This window comes from Lissotriton helveticus, chromosome 1_1, assembly GCF_964261635.1.
Source record: "Lissotriton helveticus chromosome 1_1, aLisHel1.1, whole genome shotgun sequence".
NCBI lineage: Eukaryota > Metazoa > Chordata > Amphibia > Caudata > Salamandridae > Lissotriton > Lissotriton helveticus.
In genome coordinates, this window is record NC_136057.1 from 495,615,816 (window position 1) to 495,643,280 (window position 27,465).

At 44.8% G+C, this 27,465-nt stretch overlaps 1 protein-coding gene across 1 annotated transcript in view; it reads left to right on the forward strand.

The window, feature by feature from the left end:
- The window catches only part of ABTB3 (ankyrin repeat and BTB domain containing 3), a 778,151-nt gene that overhangs the window by 615,982 nt on the left and 134,704 nt on the right, over positions 1-27,465 (forward strand). Inside the window, exons 5-7 of the mRNA XM_078673942.1 lie at positions 799-964; positions 23,462-23,551; positions 26,515-26,616. Coding sequence (XP_078530068.1) covers positions 799-964; positions 23,462-23,551; positions 26,515-26,616 — 358 coding nt within the window. The remainder of the gene's footprint in view (positions 1-798; positions 965-23,461; positions 23,552-26,514; positions 26,617-27,465) is intronic.

Below are 27,465 nucleotides of genomic sequence, written 5' to 3' on the forward strand. Positions count from 1 at the left end.
TAAACCTACATGCCTTACCATCTTCTAGGGACTTACATGTAGGCTGACTGGGCCAACTAGAATTACACCAATTACCATATACCTTTTAAGAACAGAGCACTATCCCTGGGTCAGGTTAGAAGAGCTCATGGCAATTTTAGAGTCAATTACCAACAGTACCAGTCAAAACATGGGGGTGAGCAGACCAAAAGGATTACTTTTCTGCAGGGTTACGCTGATGTATAGGGTCGAGATTTGAATTAAGTTTGGGATTCTTGTAGAATTATTTGTGTTAAATATTTGGTATGGGGAACTGTTAGGTTTTGGATATGTGGTAGGCATAGGTTCAGATTTAAACTTGGTGTTTACTTTGGGGTAAGATTTAGGGTTAGGTTTAGTGTAAGGGATAAAGTTAATGTAAAGTTTAACTAACAGTTATGTTTAGGGTTAAGGTTCGATTGTTTTTAGGATTAAGGCTTACGGTTAGTTCACTGACACTAGTACTTAGCTTCTTCAAGGTAGTTGGTGTTCTCAGGAGTGATATTCTCATTAGTGGAAATTTAGCTGTATATGATTCTTTGTAATGGTGTCTCAATGTAGTTGTATGTAGTTTTGTGAAATTTAATATTTTTTGCTATGATTTCTGCTGCATCTCAAGGCTGCATTTAGGCAAAAAGAAAACATGTGTACCCAGGTGAGAGAACATGATATATTTTGTTAATATTATACACAGTAATTGGCCTTCGTGGATATTGCCTCTAGCGGATCAGCTCTACATTCATTTCGCACTTCTGACACCGCTCTTTCTCACCCTCGCAGAGCGGACGACTGCTTCTGTGCTTCCCGTAAGCTGGATGCTGTGGCAACAGAAGCCAAGTTCAAGCAGGACCTAGGATTCAGGATGCTGAACTGCGGGAGAACAGATCTAGTAAAACAGGCTGTCGCTTTGCTGGGACCAGATGGAATAAACAGCATGAGCGAACAGGTACACAATGATTTCCATCTCCATAAAATAAGAGTATCATTTCTGTTTTGCACAACCTCGATGTTAGCAAGCCGGTGGTATGTCTAGCCATGAAAAACAGAGGGACATATTATCAAGAACGGTGATATAATTATCGCCGTTGCGTCACTTTTGTGATGCAGCGGCGGCGTAAACCATTCGCCACGTTGCGACTTATTTACAACGTGACGCATCTAGGCAGATGCGTCACGTTGTAAAGCCCTGCGCCACATGAAACCTGCGTCAGGTTTCATGTGGGCGTTCTGTCGCAGGGTGGGCGTTCCCTCGCAGGAAAGCCCCGTAAAACTGACTCAGTGAAATCTACAAGATTTCACTGAGTCAGTTTTACGACGCTGCTGCATCAAATCCTTACGCCTGCTTGAAGCAGGCGTAAGGAGTGAGGCACCATGTTGAGTATGGGCAGCCCCTGTGCATTGCAGGAGTTGCGTCGCTCTTGCGACGCGACTCCAGCAATGCGCCGCCCGTGCGCCTCAAGATGCGTCACACATCTGCCCCTCCTTGCACCAAGATGCGCCGCATTGTAAATGTGACGCATCTGTAGTGGCGCAAGGGGGGGATTACGTGACGCATCTGTTCTGGGGCATCCCTGCTGATTTGCAGAGATGCGCCAGAAGACGTAAATATGCCCCTACATGTACTCTTCCTCCAGTACTTGAGTGATTGAGAGAATATACCATGACGACAATCGTGCAACCTCATTATACTTCGCCTACACCACCGTCGCTTATATATTTTTATTACTACCAACTATTTTTATTACACATACATGTTGCCACATTTGTTTCTTGGACAGTCCACAGCTTGGATAGGTACGAGGGGGTGCACCACATCTAAGGCCTTGTGCATAGCGCCTGTTGGCTACTGCTTGTGTTTCTATGCTCTGCCCGCTCTACTATAGTTGGAAGTACTTTTTCTTCTTCTCGAACACATGTATTATCTAGCGTTTCAGAGTAGCTCTGCCAGGAGGTGCGAAAGTCTGTCTATATAGCATCTCATGCTGCCGCCAGCTGCTGCAGTTTCCGTAACCCCAACACGTCTTTGCGACGGATCGCTATACTTTCCGGGGCAGATTTATGATAACTGGCGCATCCCCAGGGATGCGCCAGTTATTTTGCGCCGCAGCTCCGCCACCCATGGTGCGCCGCATTTACAATGCGGCGCACCATGGGGCAAAACCGGCACAGATTTGTGACACATCTGTGCCGTGAAGGTGGCGCATTGCTGGAGTTGCATCGCAAGCGCGACGCAGCTCCAGCAAGGCTCGGGTGTGCCCTATCTGTCCAATGCTGCGTCAAGCCTTACGCCTGCTTCAAGCAGGCGCAGGGTTTTGACGCAGCATTGGCCTGAAAGTGACTGAGTGAAATCTTATAGATTTAACTCAGCCACTTTTGCGTGGTGCACCTGCCCCGGAACGCCCACCCTGCGCCTGAACGCCCACATGTGGCGCAGGGCTTTACAACGTGACGCATCTGCCTAGATGCGTCACGTTGTAAATGGGTCGTAGGGATGCGCCACGTTTACGCCGCAGTTGCGTGACGCAAATGTGGCGCATGACCAACATAAATCTGCCCCTCCGTTTGCGACCAACAGAGCAGCGATTGAAACCAGGCCTTCGCAGCTGGGGATCAGGGGATTTCAGTGGTGTGTGAGTAGTCACTTAGCAACTATAAGTACCAAGTCTATGTAATGGGTGCTTCACTTTGTCCTAATATACATGTCTCTCATGACCTGTCTAATGTGCGCTCCGTTCATTGGACTAAATGTTTAGTGACTTGTTCCCAGTACGATTGAATAGCTGTGAACGTCCGCAGCATGCGTAGTAGTTGCCTGCCTATCGTATCACATCTTGGGCATTTGGCATCATTACAATTGAAATACTGATTTATCGTGTCTGGTGTCAAATAAGCTCTGTGCGTTACGTAGTATTAAATGAGTCAAAATCTGGCATTTCTGGGGATGTGTGTCGGGCTCCTTAGCGTATCCTCCCATTCCAGTTCTGTATCACTCATCCTTTTCTCATTTGATGAATATAGGGAACCATGAGAAAGAAGAGGAGGACTCTCTGTAAAAATTTCCACTTCAGCTCACATCTCATTCCTAATAATATGAAGCTATTTGAAACAGTTCCAATTCTTTAAATGACATCCTCCAAAAGTAGCCCACATGTTATGCAGAAATCATACTACAGGTATGACAAGCAGTCGCAACAAAGGGAGCCACCCACTGACAGATACCTGTCATACCAGCTGAAATTAGTCTCTTCAAAGAAATGAAAAGAAGAGGCACCACAAACTCGGGGAAACACCCAGGAAACTGAACACCCTATTCCAGTGGTTCCCAACCTGTGGTCCAGTGACCCCTGGGGTTCCGTGAATCCTCCTCAGGGGGTCCACGACCACTTAGAAAAAGAATGTAACAGATTAATAAAGTGTACATAAATAATGAAACGTAATGCAATAATAATAAGTTGATTATTTCTAAAGTGCATAGTTACTCCCAAAGTAGTGTCCCCGCACTAGGATTGTTACCAACCTACATCCAAACTGGTCGAACAGAACAAAACAAACCAGACTAAAAAGTACTGCAGCAAGAAGGGCCAATTCCTGTCACTGCCAAGCCCTAAGGCAACTGGAATAACAAGGTCTTCAGTATTTTCTCAGAAGGCTACTAAGATGGGGGTGAGCTATTCCACAACTTAGCAGCATGAAAACCAAAAGACCCAGCACCCATCTGGGCTTTTTTCACAGAGGGAACCACAGCCAGCTTGGCTCTAGATGATCTAAGACTGGGTTTGGGAACATAAGATTTCACCATAGATGATAAAAACCAAGGGCCCCTATCTTTAAAAAATGTTTGTGACACAGCCACATTGCTTTGAACGAAATTCTCTTGCTTAGAGGGAGGCATTGCAGCTTCATTAGAGTCAGACCCAAGGCGTGCGTGTAGGTAGATTCAACACTAACAGTGCCTCCACATTCTGCACTCTCAGCAATTTTTTCAGTCTCCCCCAGGTTGCCCCAATGTAGAGAATATTACAGTTGTCCAGCTGAACTGTCACCAATGCCTGGACTATAGTTTTTGTAGCTGCAAAAGGCAGAAGATCCATAATCATCTTCAAGATTTTTAAAGTGCCAAAGCATTTTCCTGCAACATAACGTATCTGGCTATCAAAAGCTAACGGGGGGGGCAAACCAGACTCCAAAGTTCTTTAGTTTTTGTTTAGGAACTGGAACAGAACCCAGGATGTCCTTCCACTAGGCAGTGAACAAGACAGAAGGAGCTTTACCCACAATGAGACCCTTCATCTTATTAGTGCTAACGCGGGATTTCTGGTCTATTGTTGTTAATCCAGATCCCAACTCAGGTCGACTAAATCGTTGGTACCTGTCATTGAGTAAAAGGCAATCCACTATTAGGTTAATCAAGAAAGAACTTATACCACTCTAAAGAACCACTTACCACTGGAAAAGTTCTTAGTCGGCAGAAGGATATCACTAAAACAAATTCAAAAAGCATTAAAGTTGCCAACATGGACACAAGCTGTAGCTTGTGCGTCATTTACAGAAAGGAAAAGTTCAGGTTAGACTGTCCCTACACTAGACTAAGTGACATCCCTACTTTACAAGATCTTTTCCTAAAAAGGTGTCAGCCGTGGTGACTTCCAAAGAAGATCACACACTTCCCTTAGTCTTTGTCTCAAAGTTGAAATCCTGCAGTTCCCTATCTGCCTACCCATCCGCTCTCTTAGGTTCCTCAGATCATCTGCTCTAACTCCACCCCGGGGTGCTGTCCCTAATACAAAATCACATTTCCAATAGGAACGCCCCTGGAGACGCCTCTCACGTGGTGTAGATTCTGGCGGCAACTTCCATGCTGGTACTCCTCGGGACCCTTCGTTAAAGTTGACCTTGCTTCCCAGGCTTCTCTCCGGCAAGACGGTACCCCCTAGAAATTCCTGAAGACTCCTACAGGCCGGTGCCTGGCGTCTCTTGAACAAAGCCTATTCATCATTTTCTGATTAAGCCCCCTCGCACCTGCAAAAAGACACTTTTTCTATATAGGCCCCAAATTCCGGCCTCCACCATATCTTGAAGTCGTACACTATGTAACAGGATTTACAGTTAGTGTCTAGCACGACTTTTCTCTAACGAGCACATACTGATCAAAGAAGCAACTTTATCTATTCAGGCCTGCTAAAATTACATGAAACGGGCCTCTGCCATATGCACATTTAATTTCTTTGTTTAAACAGTATTCTAACTAACACACATTACTATAATGTAACACATCTATTTAAAACATTATTTCAATTCTATGATTAATAATACTTTGCAGTAAAATGACGTTAGAATACAAGTTACTTAAAAGTGTAGCAGCATCTTTCGTTTCTTGTGAAATGCCATGTGGCCTACACATTTCCATGGTTTGCAGAATTACATTTCTTTTGCACACAGCCACATAACATGAGATTCCAAAATCATCCTAACATTTCTACAAATCTCTACATTAGTTTTTCACACTGATATATGTATCCCTATTCTAATTATACTCATATATATGTCTTCACTCTATAGCTTTGACACTCTTGTGTATCCTATTCTAAACTAATACAACGTGCTTGTAAATATGGTGCACTTCTACATTTTTCAGATTTGTGCTCTCTCAATCCCCCCTTTGATGACTTCCAGTAGTCATCATCATCACAACACCCTCTCTAAGGTATAGATTATCAAACTGAAGTCGTTGCAATATTCCCTCGTTACATCTCCTCTAGAGCCCTCAGACTCCTGAACTGATTCTCCTGCATCGCAGCTAATCTCCTCCCCTGCTCTCGCATGGATCTCTGCAACCTGTTTGCTCTATACCATTTGTACAGTTTCACCAACCCCCACAAAGCGATTACACAAATCACTATTATGATGATAGGTTTCAATATGTACCAAATGATATTCTTTCCCAGGTTGGCAAACCAACCTCCAACTTTACCCATTCCTTGTCCTACTTTTTCCCACACTGTTACCTTTGTCAAATCCTCTATTTCATGGTGTATTTCAGTAATGTTTCGAATGTACTTTTCTAGAGGTTTTGAATTGTCTGGAATGTAAGTGCAACATTCCTGGACCTTCAAAGCCTTACAGACTCCTCCCTCTTTGGCCAACAGAACGTCTAGAGCAAGTCGGTTCTGAAGAACCATTGCCCTTATCGATTGCATCTCTCCTTCCACCAGCATTAAAGATCTAGCAGTACTGGCGGATAGTCTATCTACAACTGTTGCCAATCTTCTTATCTTAACATCATTTAGTGCTATCCCCAAAATAGGAAACATAGCACCAAATACATCTCCAACTACCTCCTCAACGCTTACATCCCTTCTTCTTCTAGTTTGTTTCCCTCTCTTTTTGGTTTCTAAGTCCTCAGCATGGTATATTTTGGGGAAGATAATTGCTAAGTAACATGATCCATACCAATTATCTGGTAGTTTCACGTATGCATTTCTCCCACAGACAAAATATACATTTGGAATCACCTGCATTTCCTTTAGGAAATCTTTAGAATAGTACTCTAATTGGAAAGCATGTTCACAACTGACTTCTCCCACAAACACATTCTCATAATATGTTTGACTTCTGTGTATACACAGCTTTCCCCTTTTCTCTCGGTCTAAAGCTATTGGACCATTGCTACCTTTTCTTTGATGTGCCCTTTCTTCCTCGGTCCAATCTGTTTTCCACTGTCCTGAAGATTTTAAAATCTTTTGTCTCCTGTATCGATCATCCACCTGCCCTATAAACTTTTTCTCAATTTCTGACACTTTACAAGTCAAATTATTTCTTCGGGCATGTGAAGTATCTAATGTCTTCCATGGAAGGAAAAATTTCTGTAACCTGTCTTCACTCTTGTAATAATCCCATTTATTGAGGTGTTTATAATTTGGCACCTCCGGCAATATCGAGTCAAAGTTCGAGAAGTAATACTCGAACCCATCGCTTTCATAAAATATGCTCAGCAACAAACTACACGTGATTCCATAGGTCAATGGAAGATGATGATACCTGATACCTTCATCTACAGAGGCTGGCAACTGCATACAGACATAGCAGTTCTTCGCCTCCATGACATCAATGTATTCATAAAGCAATTTGGCATAAGCATTTGATTTAAAATTTCCCTGTGATTCGTCTGCATGTAATCTCTTAATCTCAGCATCTAACAAAGCTTTCTCTTTCGCTGTGTTTTCCCCCTGTTTGCCAGCCGTAGGAGGCTTCTGTGTTGATGCACTTTTTGCTTCTTTTTCTGCTTTCACATCATTTTCATGTCCCACTACATATGATACAGTAACCACTAAAACTATAAGAGAAATCACTACCACTAAAAGTGTGCCTACTATGCATTTTGCCCTGCGGTTCGGGTTGCCAGCCTCCATGATCTCAAGACAGTGTAGCTCTGGTTCTCTTTCACAGTACAAAGTCTCTTTTCTTTGCTTCTCCAATCTTTCGAACCACACCTGGAAGCTGAAAATCCCCTCCGCCAGAACAGTCTCTGAGTTCTGTAGCAATAGACAACCTTAACCCTTCTCCATCCTCTAACTTGAAATCCCTAATTTCGTTGTCTTCTTCTTGACGCTAGGTTATCTCTCAATCTGTATTTACAAAGTTCTTTGCAAAGTCTTTAGTAATCCGAAATTATGCGTGTTCCAAGAACTCCCACCACTTGTTCGAATATTTCCAAACGAAGAAGAATTCCCTCAAGTATGGGACACCTGGAACAGCAACACGGAAATTCAACTGTCTCTAGGATCAATTTTCTTATTCCGCTCAGAAGAGGAGGATAGACGATGTTGAGTGTCAGCAGCCCTTCGACCTCCACTCCTGGTATCAGCAACTCTACTTCCACAGTTATAATTGGGTCAGTTCTGGTCAGGGTCACTTTCCTCACCTTCCCAGTTCTGCGTCCCTCGGACATCGGTAGCGAGGTAGGTCCACTCAGGAGTAGCGTATCTTCTGCAAGGCACCCGCACCCTCCTTGATCTCCTCGGACCTTCCTGTTCTTGTCCTTCTGCACTTTCTTCTGGATCTGAGTCTTCGGATATAGGAGCAAGAGTTTCCTCTTGAGCTGGCTTCAAGCTTGGCCTCCTTTTTCTTTCAGGCCAGGTAGCTGCTCCACGCCTTGTTCTCCTATTTCTTTTCCGTTCACTCAGTTCTGGATCACTCTGAACTTGTTCTGTGTCTGAGTTGTTTTCACAGCAGCTTTCTCCTTCAGTGGCAACTTCAGTTTCACTGCCGTTCTGTCTTTCTTCTTCCTCTGGATCTGTGACACTCCCCACTTCTTCAGACACCCCCACAGCTTGACTGATCCCCTCTTGCGATTCTTCCTCCACAACTGGATTTTCGTCTGTGAGAGGAGCTGTTTCTTAAAGAGGTGCTGGAACTCTTCGAGTATGGGAAGCGTGGATCCAATTTGGCAGCCCTCCGCACTTCACGGCAGTGTTCGTCGTTAAGATGATCTGGTAAGGTCCTTTCCAGCGCACGTCTAAGCAGTTCTTCCGGACGTGCTTCTTCACCACTATCCAGTCACCTGGACACAGGTCGTGGCATTGATCTCTTGAAGATGGAACTTCTGTGGCCTGTACCTGAAGAGACACAGAATGAATGGCGTCAGACAACCCCTTGCAATAATCCAGGATCAGGTCATCTGTGATATTCAACAATGCGGTTGTTGGGACAGTTGGAAGTCTCATTGCCCTCCCCATCAGCACCTCGTGTGGAGAGAGACCTGTCCTCCTGTCGGGTGTGCTACGCATGCTCATAAGGACCAAAGGAAGAGCATCAGGCCAACTTAAGGAAGTTGATGAACATACTTTAGCAATTCGACATTTCAACGTCCCATTTATCTGCTCCACGATACCTGAAGCCTCTGGTCGATAGCTACAATGCAATTTCTGATCAATGTTCAATGCAGAGCAAAGCATCTTCACAACTTCGCTGTTAAAATGTGTTCCTCTGTCCGATTCCAGAGAGGCAGGCACCCCGAAGCGCGGTATCAACTCTCTAAGCAACAACTTTGCTACTGTAAGTGTATCGCATCTACATGTAGGGTATGCTTCAACCCATCTGGAAAATATGCATACTACCACCAGAACATACCTAAGGCGGTTGACTTTTGGCATTTCAATAAAATCCAATTGCATTCTGTTGAAGGGCCCTCCAGACCTCCCAATGTGACTCAGTGTAACTGGTGTTCTTTTCCCTATATTCAACTGCTGGCAAGTAACGCATCGCTTACACACTGCTTCTGCTGCAATCCTAAATGTTGGGCAATACCAAGTCTGCCTGAACACCCTCAACATGGCATCTCTTCCCAAATGCACTGGACCATGTATCTGTCGTGCCATTGGACTCGCTAACTCCTCGGGTAACACTACCCTTCCATCTGCTGAAACCCAAAAGTCCATTTCACTTCTCACACAACCTGCTGTTTCCCATGCCTGCTTCTCAGATTCAGGTGCATTGTCTTGCATTTGTTTCAAATCTTCCCAAGTATCAACAGTTTCTAACATCATGCTTAGTTCTGTCTTTTCCTGAGCCCCACCTACTTCCACCTCCGTAAAAGTATAACCATGCTCCGCACAATAGCGGGCAACTTCGTCTGCATATCTATTTCCCTGTGACACAAAATCTGTATTTTTCGTATGAGCTACACATTTCACAACCGCAATTGCGGCAGGACCCTGTAATGCTTCTAACAGCAGTCGTACAAATTCTCCGTTTCTGATTGGTGAACCAGAAGAGGTCATGTAACCCCTCTGAGACCACAATTGCCCGAAATCATGAACTACACCGAAACCATATTGGCTATCAGTATATATGGTGACTCTAATTTTGCTACCTGCTATACAGGCACGGGTCAATGCAATGATTTCTGCTACCTGAGCGGAGTGTACTCCTTCAAGGCAAGCGGCTTCCACAACTCCAGTAATGGTGCAAACAGCATAAGCTGCTCTCAACCGACCAGTATCATCTCTTAAACATGAACCATCGACAAAGTAAATTTCATCGGGGTCGATCAATGGTTCATCCACAATATCTGATCTGGGCTTCGTATATAGTTCAGTCACATCAAGGCAATCGTGATCTTCACAGTCTTCGCTTTCAATGTCATTAGGAAGTGGCATCAGTGTAGCAGGATTCAAGACAGAGCACCTCTTAAGGGTCACGTTCTCTGCAGCAAGAATAACTTGCTCATAGCGCGTGAGCCTACTGTTAGTCAAGTGCTGGGTCTTGGTCCTGGTCATTAACAGTTCCACAGAATGAGGTACATACACCACTAACTGGTGTCCCATCACAATGCTTTCACAACGCTCAATGCTGACACCTGTTGCAGCAACGGATTTGAGACATCCGGGCAACGCTGCGGCTACTGGATCTAAGGTAGCCGAAAAGTAAGCAACTGGTCTATGGGCATTTCCATGGACTTGTACTAAAACTGACAAAGCACAGCCCTCCCTTTCGCAGCAATAGAGGGAAAATGGCTTCTCATAATCCGGCATCCCCAGAGCAGGAGCACGACACAAGTCATCTCTCAGCTGTAGGAACGCCATCAAGCACTCATTGTCCCATGGTACCGGATCGCTCACCTCCTTGTGCGTCAGTTTCTGTAAGGGTTTTGCTTTCAGTGAAAAGTTAGCTATCCACTGTCGGCAATAACCAACCATTCCTAGAAACATCCTGACTTCTCTCTGTGTTGTAGGCGAGTTCATCTTCATGATTGCTTCTATTCTATCTGGTGACACCTTGCGCTTTCCTTTTTCTATCCGGTGACCCAAGTACTATACTTCCACCAGACAGTACTGCAATTTGCTCGGGGACACCTTGTGTCCATTTTCCGCTAAATGGTTCAGCAAGGCGATGGTGTCTTCCTTGCAAGCTTCTGCTGTCCCTGATGCAACAAGTAGGTCGTCTATGTACTGGACCAGAACCGAGTTCTGTGGCAGCACTAGACTTTCAAGGTTCTTTTTCAACAGCTGATTGAAAATTGAAGGGCTATCTGTGAACCCTTGTGGGATTCTACACCATGTTAAGACGCGATTCTCCATTTTAAAAGCAAAAAGATACTGGCTTCCTTCGTCTAATGGGATTGAAAAGAAAGCCTGACAAAGATCTATCACTGTGAACCACTCTGCTTGGAATGGTATCTGAAACAGTATCACTGATGGATTCGGTACCACTGGACAACATGAAACAACAATGTTATTAATTTTTCGAAGATCCTGTACTATTCTAAATTTCCCACTAGGTTTCTGCAAACCCATAATCGGGGAGTTGCATGGACTTCCCACGATTTCCTTCAGTATTCCCTGTTGAATCATAGAGTCGATCACAGGTTTTATTCCTGCAATCGTCTCTTGGGACAGCTTGTATTGTGGCGTTCTTGGATAATCAACATTTGGTTTCACTATGATCATTTCTGGCTCTACCCCTTTGACCAATCCTATCTCTTCTCCTGTAAAATCCCATACTTTGGATGATACTGCCTCGCGTAAGTCCCAAGGAAGATCCTCCACAGTCAGAGTAGGATACAGTTCTATGCATGTTCTTGAGTTCACAATTTTTAAGGTAGCGTCATCATCTGTCGTCTCTACCTCTACTCCCTGAGGTGTGCAGTATATGGTACAGTTCAATTTGCACAATAAGTCCCTTCCTAACAGACACACAGGACTAGAATCACACACCACAAACTGGTGTTCATTCATGTAGTTTCCGATTTTCACTGACACTGGTTCCGTCAAAGGGCTAGTCATTCTCTTGTTTGCGACTCCTACCACCTGAATTGTTTCCCCCGACATTGGTAGATCCGGAACCACTGCTGATCTCAAAGTTGATCGGGTAGCTCCGGTATCCACCAAGAATGTTGTGGGACATCCTGCCACTTCAGCCTCAACAAATGGTCCTCTTTGATCCACTTCCAGAACTGCCCCGAGGGTACAGTCCTCTTCTTTGCTTACACGTTGTCCCGTCAAGGGATCAACGTAGTAACACTCTTCTTTACCTGTGAACAAAGGCATTTGTCTATAGACCTTCGCTCCAGTCGTAATCTTTGGTGGCAGAGGGAACTGGGCTCGTGGAGCCGAAGTCCCCCCTTTGGCCGCATTACTTCTTGACACTATCACCCTCTGAACTGGAGCCTCCTGAACTTCCTCCTCTACTTCTATCTCTCCATTCTCAGGGTTATAGGGACACTCGCGTCTCCAATGTCCCACCTGGTGACACTGATGACACTTTGTCGTTTTCTTCAACGTAGCAAGGTCTATTCGAGGTCTCGGGTTGTCCTCGCTGTCTCCATTCTGTCCGTTTGGTTTTCGTCCCATTGTCCCTGTTCCCAGTTGGCGCTGTCCACCCTTTCCAGCTGACTGCATCTGCACTACCATCAATTTTTCCTTTAATTTTTTTGCTTTCGACTCTATCTCATCACTACAGTATCTTGCGTATCTCAAAATCTCATCCAATGGTTTGTTTTGCCAACAAATTAAATGCTGCTGAATCATCAGACAAATATCAGGTCTCAACCCCAAAACAAACTTTGATACAAATTGTCCTATATCCTTGGGGTCCATTACATCTAGTCCACTGTATTGTTTGAATGCTTTCAGCAATCGCTCATAGTACTCATGGACTGTCTCCTTTGGTTCTTGTCTTGTTCGGTCTATTTTTACCCAATCTATGTCTTGTGGTGGCACCTTTTCCCTATCGTATTTCAACATTACAATTTCAGACGGTCCATTTGTAGCAGCATTCCTTTCTGGTTCTACCGTTGGCCACTCGACACTAGTCTTGCATGCTGTCCACAAATCTCCTGGCACCACAATGTCAAACAAGGTGTTCAAATCAATCCACAATACCTTCGAGATCTTCACAAACCTTTCTACCTGCTTGTACCACTCAACCGGATTGTCCCTTAACTTCGGAAATGAGTTGGTAAATGCAGCCAAATCTCCTCTACTCCAGGGCACATGTACATAGTTCCCATTCGATATTTCTCTCAAAGGATATGCCTCCATCTGCATTACCCTTCCTTCCGGAGACATCACACTCGTGCTCCGTCTGACAGTACCCCTTTTGGACCACCTCTCTTCCCATTTGTCCAGATCTCTCCACGCTCTTATTCCTGTTATCAGCTCCCTTATGTGTGTTTTTAATCCTGTAGTTCTCTTCTCATCTAAGTCTTGGTCTGAATACTGCAACCTATGGTTACTCTGTAATGTCTTTGTTCTGGACAAGTCTACCATATACTTCTCTGCCAGTTCAGACAGTTTCTCATGAATTGCCCTTGCCTTTCGGGTAATATCCTTTGCTATAAACAGTAACTCATCTTGTTCGTACAGGTCAATCCTTTCTAAGGCCAACGTCCCATCTATTATCTCGTCCAGATCATTTTTTAAACTAGTGACATCAAGTCTTCTGGCCTTTACTGCAGCTTTCAGTATGCTAGCTCTAGGGGGTCCATTCACATCTCTCCCATCCCAGCTCCGAGTCCTACGTCTAGGTTCAGGCGAGTTACGGGGAGTCCTCCCATGTTCCCATCTCTCCAGGTCCCATGCAGTTCCATCCTCCCTGGGTGTATGGTGAAACACTTTCCCATTTCTCATAATCCCAAAAGTCCCATCTGCATGGTTTCCCTAGATGCATGGTAAGACATTCCGTTATTCCCCATTTCTTCATCATTTGCCGGTGGTCCCTGATATCTCGACCCATGGCAAGATCCTTCACTGTTCCCCATGCTCCCACGACTCCAGTGCTGTACATTATCATTAGGTGCATGGTGAGTACATCTAAACCTATCCCTGTATTCTTGTGTCCTTCGGTCTCCCTCACTTGTAATGAGACGGGACGTCTCCCCACATTCCGTACTTCTCTCCCTTCTCTCCTGCCCATTTCCACCGTCTATATGACGTATAACTCCTCTACTCTCCGGGCTGTTACCATCCCACTCCTGACTGCTTGCGCTAGCCCCGCAGTGAGACAATGTTCCGTTGCCTCGACTCCCCCACTCGGCCCCTGTTCTCGACCTGTGGGCTGGTGCTTCTGTGGACCCATCCCATTCTCTCAAGTCAGCTCTCAGCTCCTTAAAGGATTTCGGCCGTGGTCCCCTCAGGTCCATCGGTCCTCTCTGACCCCCCTGTTCTTCTGCGGGACCCACTGCTGAATCAAATGGGGTGCTCCACGTCACTGGTCCTGGTAATTGCCTCCAGGCATTTGTCATGTTATTTCTCCTTTCCATTTCAACTCTTTCTCTGTCTAGCCGCATCTGTTCTTCCTCTCTGTCTCTCTCGGGGTTGTAAATCGATACTATAGGACCTATGGTAACGGGTACTCGTAGAGCGTCTGGCAACCCATAAGACTCAACCCTCTCAGTTTCCGGTACCTTCTGCACCACAAACCTTCCGACTACACTCTGTACTGTACTCGGTTGAGGTGTCTCCTCACCTTTGGTAGGTGTCCACTCCGATATAGGGAGTGGTCTATACCCCTCTATGGCAGCCCCAGCTCCCCTTGGGAGTTCGTTACTTTCAGTCTCCCCAACGTTCGGAGGCGGTCTATCTATTAGCAATCTATTTATCAAGTTGTCCTCCGACTCGCTCTCCTCATCCTCTTCCATGAGCCTCTTTTCTCCTGCCACCTCTCTCACTGGGTACAACTTGTCCACCTCAATAGCCTGTACCCTCCATCCCTTGGCGTCCGCATCCCATTGGGCATCTCGCACTGCCCTTACTGATCGCTTCAACCTTTCTTGGCGCCTGTTCAAATTTCTATCGTGTGCCGCCCTAATCCACGCATTAAGGGCCTCAAACTGTGTTGGTCTAGGCGAAGGATTCAATGAGGACATAATTGCTTTCAGCCGATGTAAAGCCTCTAACCTAAACGTTCCATACTTAGGAAGCGTCAGTTCCTCATTCCCTTCCGAAATCTTGCTCCATTCACTAATCCATAGTATAGTATGCAAGCCAACATTCGTTGCCATATAGTAAGCTGGTGTACCCTCTGGCGGTGCCTCTTCCCCGTAATAAGAGTTCCTTCTTTTTCTCTTGAAAATCCCTCTCAAACATTTAAAACACTTCATGTTCAAAAACCTACAGAATTTCTATTTTCTCAGCGTTTGTTTACTTCCTAATGACAATCCACCAATCTCAGCACGGTTCTCGCTAACTGCCCTATCACAACGCGGCTTTTTACTGACGTCACACCAACCGCCCTATCACAGCACGGCTTCTCACTAACCGGCCTATCTCAGCGCGGCTCTCGCTGACGTCACTCGTCCCCCTTCGCAGCAGTTCCCCTCCTTACTCAGCTCGTCTCCGCGGTCATGCAAGCGTCCCATTCATACTCCGAAAAATGATTACTTCCGTCCAAGCGATCACTTTTCTTTGACTGTACGTCCACAGTCTAACTGTAATTGTCACCTTAACTGACGAAATGTCTTTCCGTTTACGTCCAAACAATCGCCTTCTCTGATAGGTTACTTACACACAGTAACTTTCGACCAGCGTCCGTTACTCACACACTCACTCTTACACTCCCCCTATCTCGGTCCTGCGGCGGTCAATGGTACCTCATGACCTCCTTACTCTGGTCGACAATTACTCTGGATGTTCGATACACCCGAACCACTTAAGCTCTACCCCGAACTTAAGATTTTACCAGGTTGCACGCGCTCACAACCTTCTCACAATCACACTACAGGCATTCAACTCCGCATGACATTACAATACAAATACAACACAAAACACCGCAATCTGTCCACGCATGACCCTTTTTATACTCACTCTCGTCCGATACTGCTGCTTTTCTCTCTCCGTCAGCACCTTCTTCGGCAGGCCACCTCTCGATCTCTAGGGACCTTGGGGTAAACTAACCTAGTCTAGATCACCCTCCTCAAGAAGGTAACCATCCTCACTCTGCTACCAACTGCTAACGCGGGATTTCTGGTCTATTGTTGTTAATCCAGATCCCAACTCAGGTCGACTAAATCGTTGGTACCTGTCATTGAGTAAAAGGCAATCCACTATTAGGTTAATCAAGAAAGAACTTATACCACTCTAAAGAACCACTTACCACTGGAAAAGGTTTAAAAGTTTATTGTAAAGCCAACGCTATCTGGAGGTACAAGCACCTCAAAATGAGATTCAAAAGGTATACAGGAATCAATACAAACAAGAATTCTCTAAATGCTCCTAGTCGGCCGAAGGATATCACTAAAACAAATTCAAAAAGCATTAAAGTTGCCAACATGGACACAAGCTGTAGCTTGTGCGTCATTTACAGAAAGGAAAAGTTCTGGTTAGACTGTCCCTACACTAGACTAAGTGACATCCCTACTTTACAAGATCTTTTCCTAAAAAGGTGTCAGCCGTGGTGACTTCCAAAGAAGATCACACACTTCCCTTAGTCTTTGTCTCAAAGTTGAAATCCTGCAGTTCCCTATCTGCCTACCCATCCGCTCTCTTAGGTTCCTCAGATCATCTGCTCTAACTCCACCCCGGGGTGCTGTCCCTAATACAAAATCACATTTCCAATAGGAACGCCCCTGGAGACGCCTCTCACGTGGTGTAGATTCTGGCGGCAACTTCCATGCTGGTACTCCTCGGGACCCTTCGTTAAAGTTGACCTTGCTTCCCAGGCTTCTCTCCGGCAAGACGGTACCCCCTAGAAATTCCTGAAGACTCCTACAGGCCGGTGCCTGGCGTCTCTTGAACAAAGCCTATTCATCATTTTCTGATTAAGCCCCCTCGCACCTGCAAAAAGACACTTTTTCTATATAGGCCCCAAATTCCGGCCTCCACCATATCTTGAAGTCGTAAACTATGTAACAGGATTTACAGTTAGTGTCTAGCACGACTTTTCTCTAACGAGCACATACAGATCAAAGAAGCAACTTTATCTATTCAGGCCTGCTAAAATTACATGAAACGGGCCTCTGCCATATGCACATTTTATTTCTTTGTTTAAACAGTATTCTAACTAACACACATTACTATAATGTAACACATCTATTTAAAACATTATTTCAATTCTATGATTAATAATACTTTGCAGTAAAATGACTTTAGAATCCAAGTTACTTAAAAGTGTAGCAGCATCTTTCGTTTCTTGTGAAATGCCATGTGGCCTACACATTTCCATGGTTTGCAGAATTACATTTCTTTTGCACACAGCCACATAACATGAGATTCCAACATCATCCTAACATTTCTACAAATCTCTACATTAGTTTTTCACACTGATATATGTATCCCTATTCTAATTATACTCATATATATGTCTTCACTCTATAGCTTTGACACTCTTGTGTATCCTATTCTAAACTAATACAACGTGCTTGTAAATATGGTGCACTTCTACATTTTTCAGATTTGTGCTCTCTCATTAGCATTGAGTCTAAGGCAGCTCCTCCCCATCCACTCTGCCAACTCCACCGAGCACAACCTAAATTGAACAGCCACACCTCCGTTTCCCGGGTAAGAGAAACAATCAGTTGTGTATCACCGGCATGAGACACAATTGTGACATTGTGTCACTCGACGATCTTTACCCATGTATAGATTAAATAAAGTAGGGCTCAATGTAGAGCCCTGAGGCACCCCGTGATGCAGAGGCAATGTTTCTGAAGAAGAAGATCTTTGGGCAACTGGATGGTGCGGTTAGGGAGGAAGGAAGCCAACCACCTCAGAGCCAGACCAACAACACTGCAGCTCCACAGCCGTTCTAAACGGAGGCCGTAGGAGACAGTGTCGAAGGCCGCACTGAGGTCCAACATTAACGCTGCAGTCTGCCCCCTGTTTGCACAGAGTCTTAATGATTCGGAGGCAAACAAAAGAGCTGATTCTGTCAAGTGCTGCACCCAAAAACCTGACCAGAATGGATTAAACAAATTATTTATCTCAATGAGGCTAGTTAGTTGGTCATTTACCTGTTTTTCTGCCACTTTCGCAAAAAAGAGCAGCAGCGATATGGGTCTCAAATTCTCAGGCTGAGCTTGGTCTAGAGTATGTTTTTTAAGAACAGGCACAACAGTGGCATGTTTCCACTTCACCGGTAATTGACCCATATCAAATGACTTAATAATCAAATCGCGAAAATGGGGTAAGATAGCGTCCGTATCCATGGCTAAAATTATGGGTGGAGCCGTGTCAATAGGTGCCCCGTATTTAACATTAGAACAGAATCCTCTAAGCTCCTCCAGGTTATGGACAACAAAACTAGAAAGCAGATTCGCAGAGGGTGGAGCAGCAAACCATGCCTCCAAACATTGAAAGTCTCTGGTCTGCAGGAAAGAGTCATACATTTTAGCAACTTTATCTGCAAAAAAACAAGCAATCTCGTTGCATTTTAATGTACAATTGAAAAATGTTAAACATATTATAAATGTGAAAGAATTTGAAATTGGAGGCCAAAAATTAAATTAATATCCTCGGATTGATTCGTGGGAGCAGTGCAAGTGCATCGAACAGAATATAGTATGGACGATGAGTGGCCACAATTGAATTTAGAGAAGCTCCAAACTTTCTATTAGCATTTTTATTGTTTTATTTATTTATATGTGTTTGGACATTAGGTGATATATGTCATCATGTGTGTATTTGATTGATGAATGTTTTTCTTCTGCATTTGTTGCGTATTGTTATCCTGTTCAAAGCCTCAACAATGCTTAGGCGCAGTCCCCGGCTTCCAGTAATGACTCAGTTGGGGGGGATGGGGGGGTCCCTGTATTCCAATAATGATTCAGTGGGGGTCCCTAGGTTCCAGTAATGATTAAGTGGAGTTCCCCAGAAGCCAAAAGGTTGAGAACCACTGCCCTATTCAAAAGAAACAAATTGGCACTATGCCACTAGAATACAAAGGCAACTTAACTCAGAGATAGAAAATGTTGTCTTCTATTTCATCAGTTCATGATGCCAGATGGAGAAGTGATAGCTCATAGAACATGAAACCTTGAGGAAGCAATATTCTCCATACTAGTTGGCCCTGTAGAGCACAGCCAAAAATGAACTACATGAATATTTGTAACATGTAGTCAGCTTGTGATGACCACAAACATTAGATACAGCGTACTGACACTATGCAACAGAGCAATGACTTAAATGTCGAAATGAGCAGAAACCACAGCTGAGGAACTTATACAGACAGGCTTGGGCTTTTTAAGTTCCAAATGTTGGCATCGTGCAACCGTGCACACCAGAATCCGATAATGACGAAACAATTCTCCAAAGAATAGTGACCCGAGCAGACTCTGCGAACACACCGTAATAAATAAGGAGAAATCATGGAACAAATGTATACTTCTAGAAGTTCTACGTTTTGCACAATTCACGGCACAAAAGTGAGACAATCATGCAAGACGAAAGGACGGATAATAAAATCATGTGCATGAAGAATAAACAGTAGTATGCAGTAATTTATTTAATAATGGATCCAGAGGCCAAATTCCACCCCAAATCACATTCAAGAACAGAGATGCACTAAACAGTCGTCAGCCAGTGTGTGTGCAAGAGACTGGCATCACGCCACAGTGGTAAGCGTTGTGCCTCCTACTCAATTCTCAGCAGTGCTTAATTTGTAAAAAATAAACGTGCCAGGGCCCTTCTCGGAAGGCCACTGCAGCCTGCACCACCCAGACCCTGCTAGTGCTGTCAATGGTAGTATTAGCATAACACCTAACCATCACACTCCTATAAACGTGACAGTTCAGCCTACTCCAGGCCACACAAAGCTATAATAATGGCGCGAGAGGCTGGTATTATTCATTGTAATTGTATATTGACTTAACAAACACAGGTGTTGTGCTCGTCTCAAAATTAAAAAGACACTGACACCATGTGGAGGACTGTCACTAGTTAGTGCTGACACTTAAGTGCCGGTGCCGAGCACCGGAAACCACCGGCAGAAATTTAGCACTGATCTCAGTCCACATCTCCAAAAAGAGCAGATCAGGAAAGAGCGGCCAGAGATCCCAATCCATACTCACAGCCATACTCACAGCCTTCCAAAGACGTCATATTTTTTTCACAGCTGGTACACCATAAAGCATTACTTTTGGTAGAACATGTTTATTAACCTAACAGTCATGAAAATATTGGGAAGTTGGAAGGTGGGTAACTGGGTACCACTGACAGGGAACTATAAAGCTGAGGATTCAATGGTTACCTACCACAAATGATGCCAAATGTATTTGTCCTGTCCTCCCCAACACAGTGCATTGACACACTCTAAGCCCACCTGGCAGGTCCTTGATGGTAGAGGTTTGTAATATCACTTAAAACAACGGGTGGATCCATCCGTAAACAGTTCTGAGGTGGTCTGACTTCAGCAAATATAAACTAAATTTTTAGTTGGAAAGTCAAGTACTCATAATGACAGAGAACAGACATGGCTGTAAACCTTTTTGCATGCTCTGAAATATATTCCTAACACATAAAGAACAGAACTGTGTTTCTTTCAACATGTGCCTTTGGAATCATATGCCATATTCTGCTTTTAGAATAGGGACTGACTGTGAGCGAGATGTTTTGTATACATGTCACTTACTGCAGATTAGACCAGTCATATCAAACAAGTATTCAGCATTTGAATGCATACAACGTACCATGTTTTCTTACAAGCACATGTGTTATCATTATGCACAGAACCTCTATGCATTTATTGATCTAAATGAACTTAGAAATACCACTGAACTACCTGCTCTCAATGGGTGCACCCGGTACAGACCATGACACAACATGTGTGCTAAGAGCGGCCTTCAGTCTTTCACTGCAGTCAAACTCTAACTGACTTTGGTGGGAGCAGGGATGGCATACCCAACCCCAAGAGCAAGATAGCCTTAGACAGCGCCTCTCTGACCTGGTGTCCTTAAGTGTCCCTATGGCCCTCCTCCCCGCTTCCAGTGAGTCCTTAGGGAAGGCCCTCCTCCACGCTTCCAGTGAGTCCCTCAGGGAAGCCCCTCCTCCCCGCTTCCAGTGAGTCCCTCAGGGAATGCCCTCCTCTCCTGTCCCAATGAGTCCCTCAGGTAAGGCCCTCCTCCGCGCTTCCAGTGAGTCACTTAGGGAAACCCCTCCTCCCCACTTCCAGTGAGTCGCTTAGGGAAGGCCCTCCTCCCCTCTCCCAATGGGTCCCTCAGGGAAGGCCCTCCTCCCCTCTCCCAATGAGTTCCTCAGGGAAGGCTCTCCTCCCCTCTTCCAGTGAGTCCCTCAGGGAAGGCTCTCCTCCCCTCTTCCAGTGAGTCCCTCAGGGCAGGCCCTCCTCCCCCCTTCCAGTGAGTCCCTCAGGAAAGGCCCTTCTCCCTGCTTCCAGTGAGTCGCTTAGGGAAGGCCCTCCTCCCCTCTCCAAATGAGTCCCTCATGGCAGGCCCTCCTCCCTGCTTCCAGTGAGTTGCATAGGGAAGGCCCTCCTCCCCTCTCTCAATGAGTCCAGAAGGCCCTCTTCCTCGCTTCCAGTGAGTTGCATAGGGAAGGCCCTCCTCCCCTCTCCCAATGAGTCCCTTAGGGAAGGCCCTCCTCCCCTCTCCCAATTAGTCCCTTAGGGAAGGCCCTCCTCCCCTCTCCAAATGAGTCCCTCAGGGCAGGCCCTCCTCCCTGCTTCCAGTGAGTTGCATAGGGAAGGCCCTCCTCCCCTCTCCCAATGAGTCCCTCAGGGCAGGCCCTCCTCCCTGCTTCCAGTGAGGTGCATAGGGAAGGCCCTCCTCCCCTCTCCAAATGAGTCCCTCAGGGCAGGTCATCCTCCCCGCTTCCAGTGAGTTGCATAGGGAAGGCCCTCCTCCCCTCTCCCAATGAGTCCCTTAGGGAAGGCCCTCCTCCTCGCTTCCGGTGAGTCGCTTAGGGAAGGCCCTCCTCCCCTCTCCCAATTAGTCCCTTAGGGAAGGCCCTCCTCCCTTCTCCAAATGAGTCCCTCAGGGTAGGCCCTCCTCCCTGCTTCCAGTGAGTTGCACCGGGAAGGCCCTCCTCTCCTCTCCAAAAGAGTCCCTCAGGGCAGGTCCTCCTCCCCGCTTCCGGTGAGTCGCTTAGGGAAGGCCCTTCTCCCCTCTCCCAATTAGTCCCTTAGGGAAGGCCCTCCTCCCCGCTTCCGGTGAGTCGCTTAGGGAAACCCCTCCTCCCTACTTCCAGTGAGTCGCTTAGGGAAAGCCCTCCTCCCCTCTCCCAATGGGTCCCTTAGGGAAGGCCCTCCTCCCCTCTCCCAATGAGTTCCTCAGGGAAGGCTCTCCTCCCCTCTTCCAGTGAGTCCCTCAGGGAAGGCTCTCCTCCCCTCTTCCAGTGAGTCCCTCAGGGCAGGCCCTCCTCCCCCTTCCAGTGAGTCCCTCAGGAAAGGCCCTCCTCCCTGCTTCCAGTGAGTCGCTTAGGGAAGGCCCTCCTCCCCTCTCCAAATGAGTCCCTCATGGCAGGCCCTCTTCCCTGCTTCCAGTGAGTTGCATAGGGAAGGCCCTCCTCCCCTCTCTCAATGAGTCCGGAAGGCCCTCCTCCTCGCTTCCAGTGAGTTGCATAGGGAAGGCCCTCCTCCCCTCTCCCAATGAGTCCCTTAGGGAAGGCCCTCCTCCCCGCTCCTAATTAGTCCCTTAGGGAAGGCCCTCCTCCCCTCTCTAAATGAGTCCCTCAGGGCAGGCCCTCCTCCCTGCTTCCAGTGAGTTGCATAGGGAAGGCCCTCCTCCCCTCTCCCAATGAGTCCCTTAGGGAAGGCCCTCCTCCTCGCTTCCGGTGAGTCGCTTAGGGAAGGCCCTCCTCCCCTCTCCCAATTAGTCCCTTAGGGAAGGCCCTCCTCCCCTCTCCAAATGAGTCCCTCAGGGCAGGCCCTCCTCCCTGCTTCCAGTGAGTTGCACCGGGAAGGCCCTCCTCTCCTCTCCAAATGAGTCCCTCAGGGCAGGTCCTCCTCCCCGCTTCCGGTGAGTCGCTTAGGGAAGGCCCTTCTCCCCTCTCCCAATTAGTCCCTTAGGGAAGGCCCTCCTCCCCGCTTCCGGTGAGTCGCTTAGGGAAGGTCCTCTCCCCTATCCCAATGAGTGCCATAGGGAAGGCACTGTGTGTCATTTCCTTGCTGCTGCAAAGCTGGTGAGCCTCCAAAGAGCTTCTTGCTTTTAGTGCATTTCTATTGGTCCACGCACTCATGAAAATGAGTGAACACCCTTCATATTACACTATGTAAAGTATGCACCCTTACAATGAGTGTTACAGACGGGATCACACACATATACAGAAATGGCCATGATCCTAACCCCGGAGTGCTTCGAGCCAGATGTACAATAGCTTAATTAATTATAATGTTTCATCATGACGTGTACGTTTCCAGGTGGCCTCCTCTCTTGTGCTGGTGTGCCTTTATAAAGAAGTGGAAGGCGTGCTACCATACTGCCTGCATGTTCAACCGCAGAATCTGAATTCTTTCTGAACTAATCTATTGTCTCCTTCCCGCTGTGCGCGCTCTCCAGGGAATGACCCCCTTGATGTACGCCTGTGTCCGGGGCGACGAGGCCATGGTTCAGATGCTGCTGGATGCGGGAGCAGACTTGAACAAGGAGGTAAAACAACTTTTCTTTGCCTATTTCCGAGCAGCCACTTTAGATTCTCGCATGTGCTGTACAGAGTGACAAGTTTGAAAATACTCCCCTTTCTGTTTCTTACTTTATGTTTGTAGTATTTAAGAGTCGCTATGGTAGCACAATCTACATGTGTTGCTTTGAGACTTATCATAGACATGTCACGCAAGAGACTCTTTCCCCCCAGGGTCAATTTAAACCAAATTACTAAAGCATTCCACAAACACAATCTGATATTATTTGCAGACAAATTATCAGATAATGACTCTGGTGATACTTTAAACCAGTGATAAGAGACACACAATTTGTGAAAACTGATAACATCTTTTAGTACAAGGCTAAAAAAATTCCTTTTAAAGAGATGTTATTTGTTGGCTGTCTGGTCGCTGTGCACAGTGGAAGGCCTCTGCCTTCCACTGTCCTCTGTCAGTGCAAGTTCAAAACTGCCCAGTTTGCAAACATTTGCCATTTTTTAGCTACCTATTTCACTAATGGGGGCCACTATTATTTTGAACCCAGGCCTATTTTTTTGTCCCAGTCCGACCCTGCCTAGCACCACAAAAGTTCTCAAATGGGGACAAGAGCTCAAGTCTCATTTTTCTAAGTAGATCACTTTGCCCTAAATCACACCCTTCCTAAAGGCTCGAGTAATATAGAAACATTAAATCCGAAAGCAGGAAAACACTGCCTTTTACTCATGGCGGGATCACTTCCTGGCTGATTGCCAACTCTAAATTTGCTTATATTGTGTCCTAGATGTTCAGAACACTGTGACTTTTAAGGAATGCAAACAAACCAGTTGGTGTTGTTCTAGGTAATGAAACCTCAACAGTTTAATTTTATTGAAAGGGCAGTGAACAAGAACTCCATTATATACTCTATCTGAGACAAGACAAATGCAAATTTACCAAAGCTCAAATATAATATAAGTGGCCATGATATGGGATCTTCAACAGGCCCAGGGTAAGTTTACTGAAACCTGAATGGTGCAGGTTTCAAAGAGACAGGTGTCAACACTAGGATCACTAGATTTCTGCATGCTAGAATTTCACTGTGATGATCAGGAATATGGAATAAAGAAAATAAAAAAGAAAGGAAGATGAGGCTCAGAGTACAGTATCCAATCAGGGATCCAGCAAACCTTACATCCCTCATGGAGCTCCTTTACAATCCATTCATTAACCACAATTACACATTAAGGTATGGACATTTCAGAAGAAGGACAGGTGTAACAGCAGGGAAAACGTATTGGTTCAAGAAATACCTAATCTATCTCTTCCTTCATTAGCCCACACAAACATGTCCATACATGCCCTAAATGTAAAAAAAAAGCAAAACTAATTTAATGTAAAGTGCTGTTTAGAAAATGTAATATAAAACATGTACCATCTTATCCATTACAAAGTAGGGATGCAGCAACATTGCCGGTTATATAAGAACCTTTAGTTCGATATTACATAAGATCTGTAAACTAAAGTCTAAGCATCTGACAGGCATATCCTGCACCACATTTTAGTGTGTCTTACAGGGATCCATCTTTTGAAGGCATTTCCACAATAGAGATGATGTGAACTGTTAGGTGGAGCACAAAAAAGTGATCACAATCTGATGGTTTTAATTGGCTCACCTTGTCACCCTCATCTCCGGTGCCCAAGGCTGGCGACACTGCAAACACATAATGTATGTGTAGTGGAATAAGAATAGAGATTCTGTAGCTTAGCTGCTACCCATAGTGGGGTTTAACCTGGAAGTTCTCACCAGTTATGAGTTGGCAGGCATAACATCTATATATATGATTTGCAACTTCTGCAGTCTATTTCAGATTGTAGCATCGTAGACACGGGTAGGGTTGGTTCTTCCTCCGGCTGGAGATGTACAAATCTTTTCCTGTATCCACCTAATGAAGAGATTGGCTACATAAGATAAGTTGCTTAAAACTCCTCCCACTAAACATTGAATTGAGGCTACTATCTGGATGCCAGCACCCTAGTGAATATTGTTATAGTTGATGATTACTTAAAGGTATTGAAATATTACGGAAAAGTAGAAGTAGTTATGGCATATTCATAATAAATGTTGGGAAATTCTGCACATATCAAGAAAGTGTTTGATATACGCCACTTGGGCTAGAGGAGATGTCATTCCTATGTTGTTAGAATTTTTTTTTAGGGTTTTGGTATAGTTGCTATTGTGTTCCTGTTTTACAGTCTATATTTCTTCTAAATGGCTCTATCTATACCTATGCCAAGAGGGCTATTGAGAGGAGTCAAGGTTTGACTCCATAGTGTAATCATTTTGCAAATACAAGGTCATGTGTGTCTCTCCTTTCTGCTTTTATATAAACTTGTGCTCCCATTAACCATGTTCTGAGGGATAAATGGGAGCACACTATTTTCAGAAGCTTTACATGTAAAATGATTAGTGAATAAAACTGTCTTAGGAAAATGTAAAGCAATTGACTGATTTGGCAGAAGATGATTAAGTTAAATCACTTTTTGTATTCTTCTGATTTGCCTGTGCTCCACGATTTGACAAATCAAAAATGCAAATATCACATCTTGACCTGTTTCTGGGTTTTGCTTAAAAATGACCAAATAGGTGCTCTCTTTTTGTGAACAACGAAGAGGAATCTGTTTACTAAATCAGTACAGCGATATAGATAAACTCCTTTTGAACCAGTATCACAAATGTACAGAAATTAAGCCATTATCATTATCATGACATGTAAGTTGATGAAGTTTTACTCTCTGATGTTAAAGTATGATTGCATTTTTATATATTAATATAGCAAATTAGTATGTGTTGTGTGTGTTGGCTATGCCATTGTGTTTCAGTTTTAGAATGTGCCCAACCAATCATTTGTATACATGTCTGTTCAATTTTCTTTTTCAACATCACCATACAGAAGGCAATTCTGATTTCCTCTTTTACATTCTTTTTTGTAGGTTCCAAATACTGCTCATAAATATCCATCAATCCATCCAGAGACCCGCCATTGGACAGCACTGACATTTGCTGTTTTGCAAGGACACATTCCTGTAGTTCAGGTATTTCTTAGCGCTCACGTCACCTGGCGCTGTACCTTTCAAGATAAACCGTCAATAAGCCAGATCTATATCCTAATCAGATCACTTTGGATATTCAGGGCTCCTCATTTGAAAACTGGCAATCTAATAGGCTGCCAATGTTTGAATGTGCCAACATTTACCTGTTTAAAATATCTGTAGCAAGTACGGTTATGAAAAAAAAATATCTGTAGCAAGTAGATCCAGATAGGAAATTGGTTTGCTCCTGTCCTAACTTTCTTCTTCATTTTTTGATTTTGATCATGTCTTATGCAATAGACACTCTTAATGGAAAAAGCGAATTCTTAGTCTAAATAATATATTTAGGGACTGATCCTTTGCCAAATCAGTGGTCTTCTAAATGATTTGACCTTATAGGAAATTAACCCTTAGCTTGGTATGTAATACCAATGTTTATTATTAACAAACAGTACCTGTGCTCAAAGAGGGATTTCCACCTCTTTGTATTCCACACCATTTATTTGCATTTCTGGACAAACTTTAACTCAATAAACTTGAGCAGATCTTTGCTTTTTTATTATTAGTTTGTTATTTAATAACTGACAAGGGCAGACCCTAGCACAGAGGAAGTACACACTACATCTATGTAGGTACCTTCAAGGTTAGTTTAAATGACTTCAATATTTTACAGTTATTATTATTTCATTCAATTATAAATACCGACTTTTATTCAAATACATTTTAATATTAAACCATTCTAAACCTTAATAACCACACTCTTAACAATCACTGGTAAAGCCAAATAGTCTGATCTTTACAAGCCTCAGTCTTTTTAATGTATTACTTTTATTTACTAACACATGAAATAGA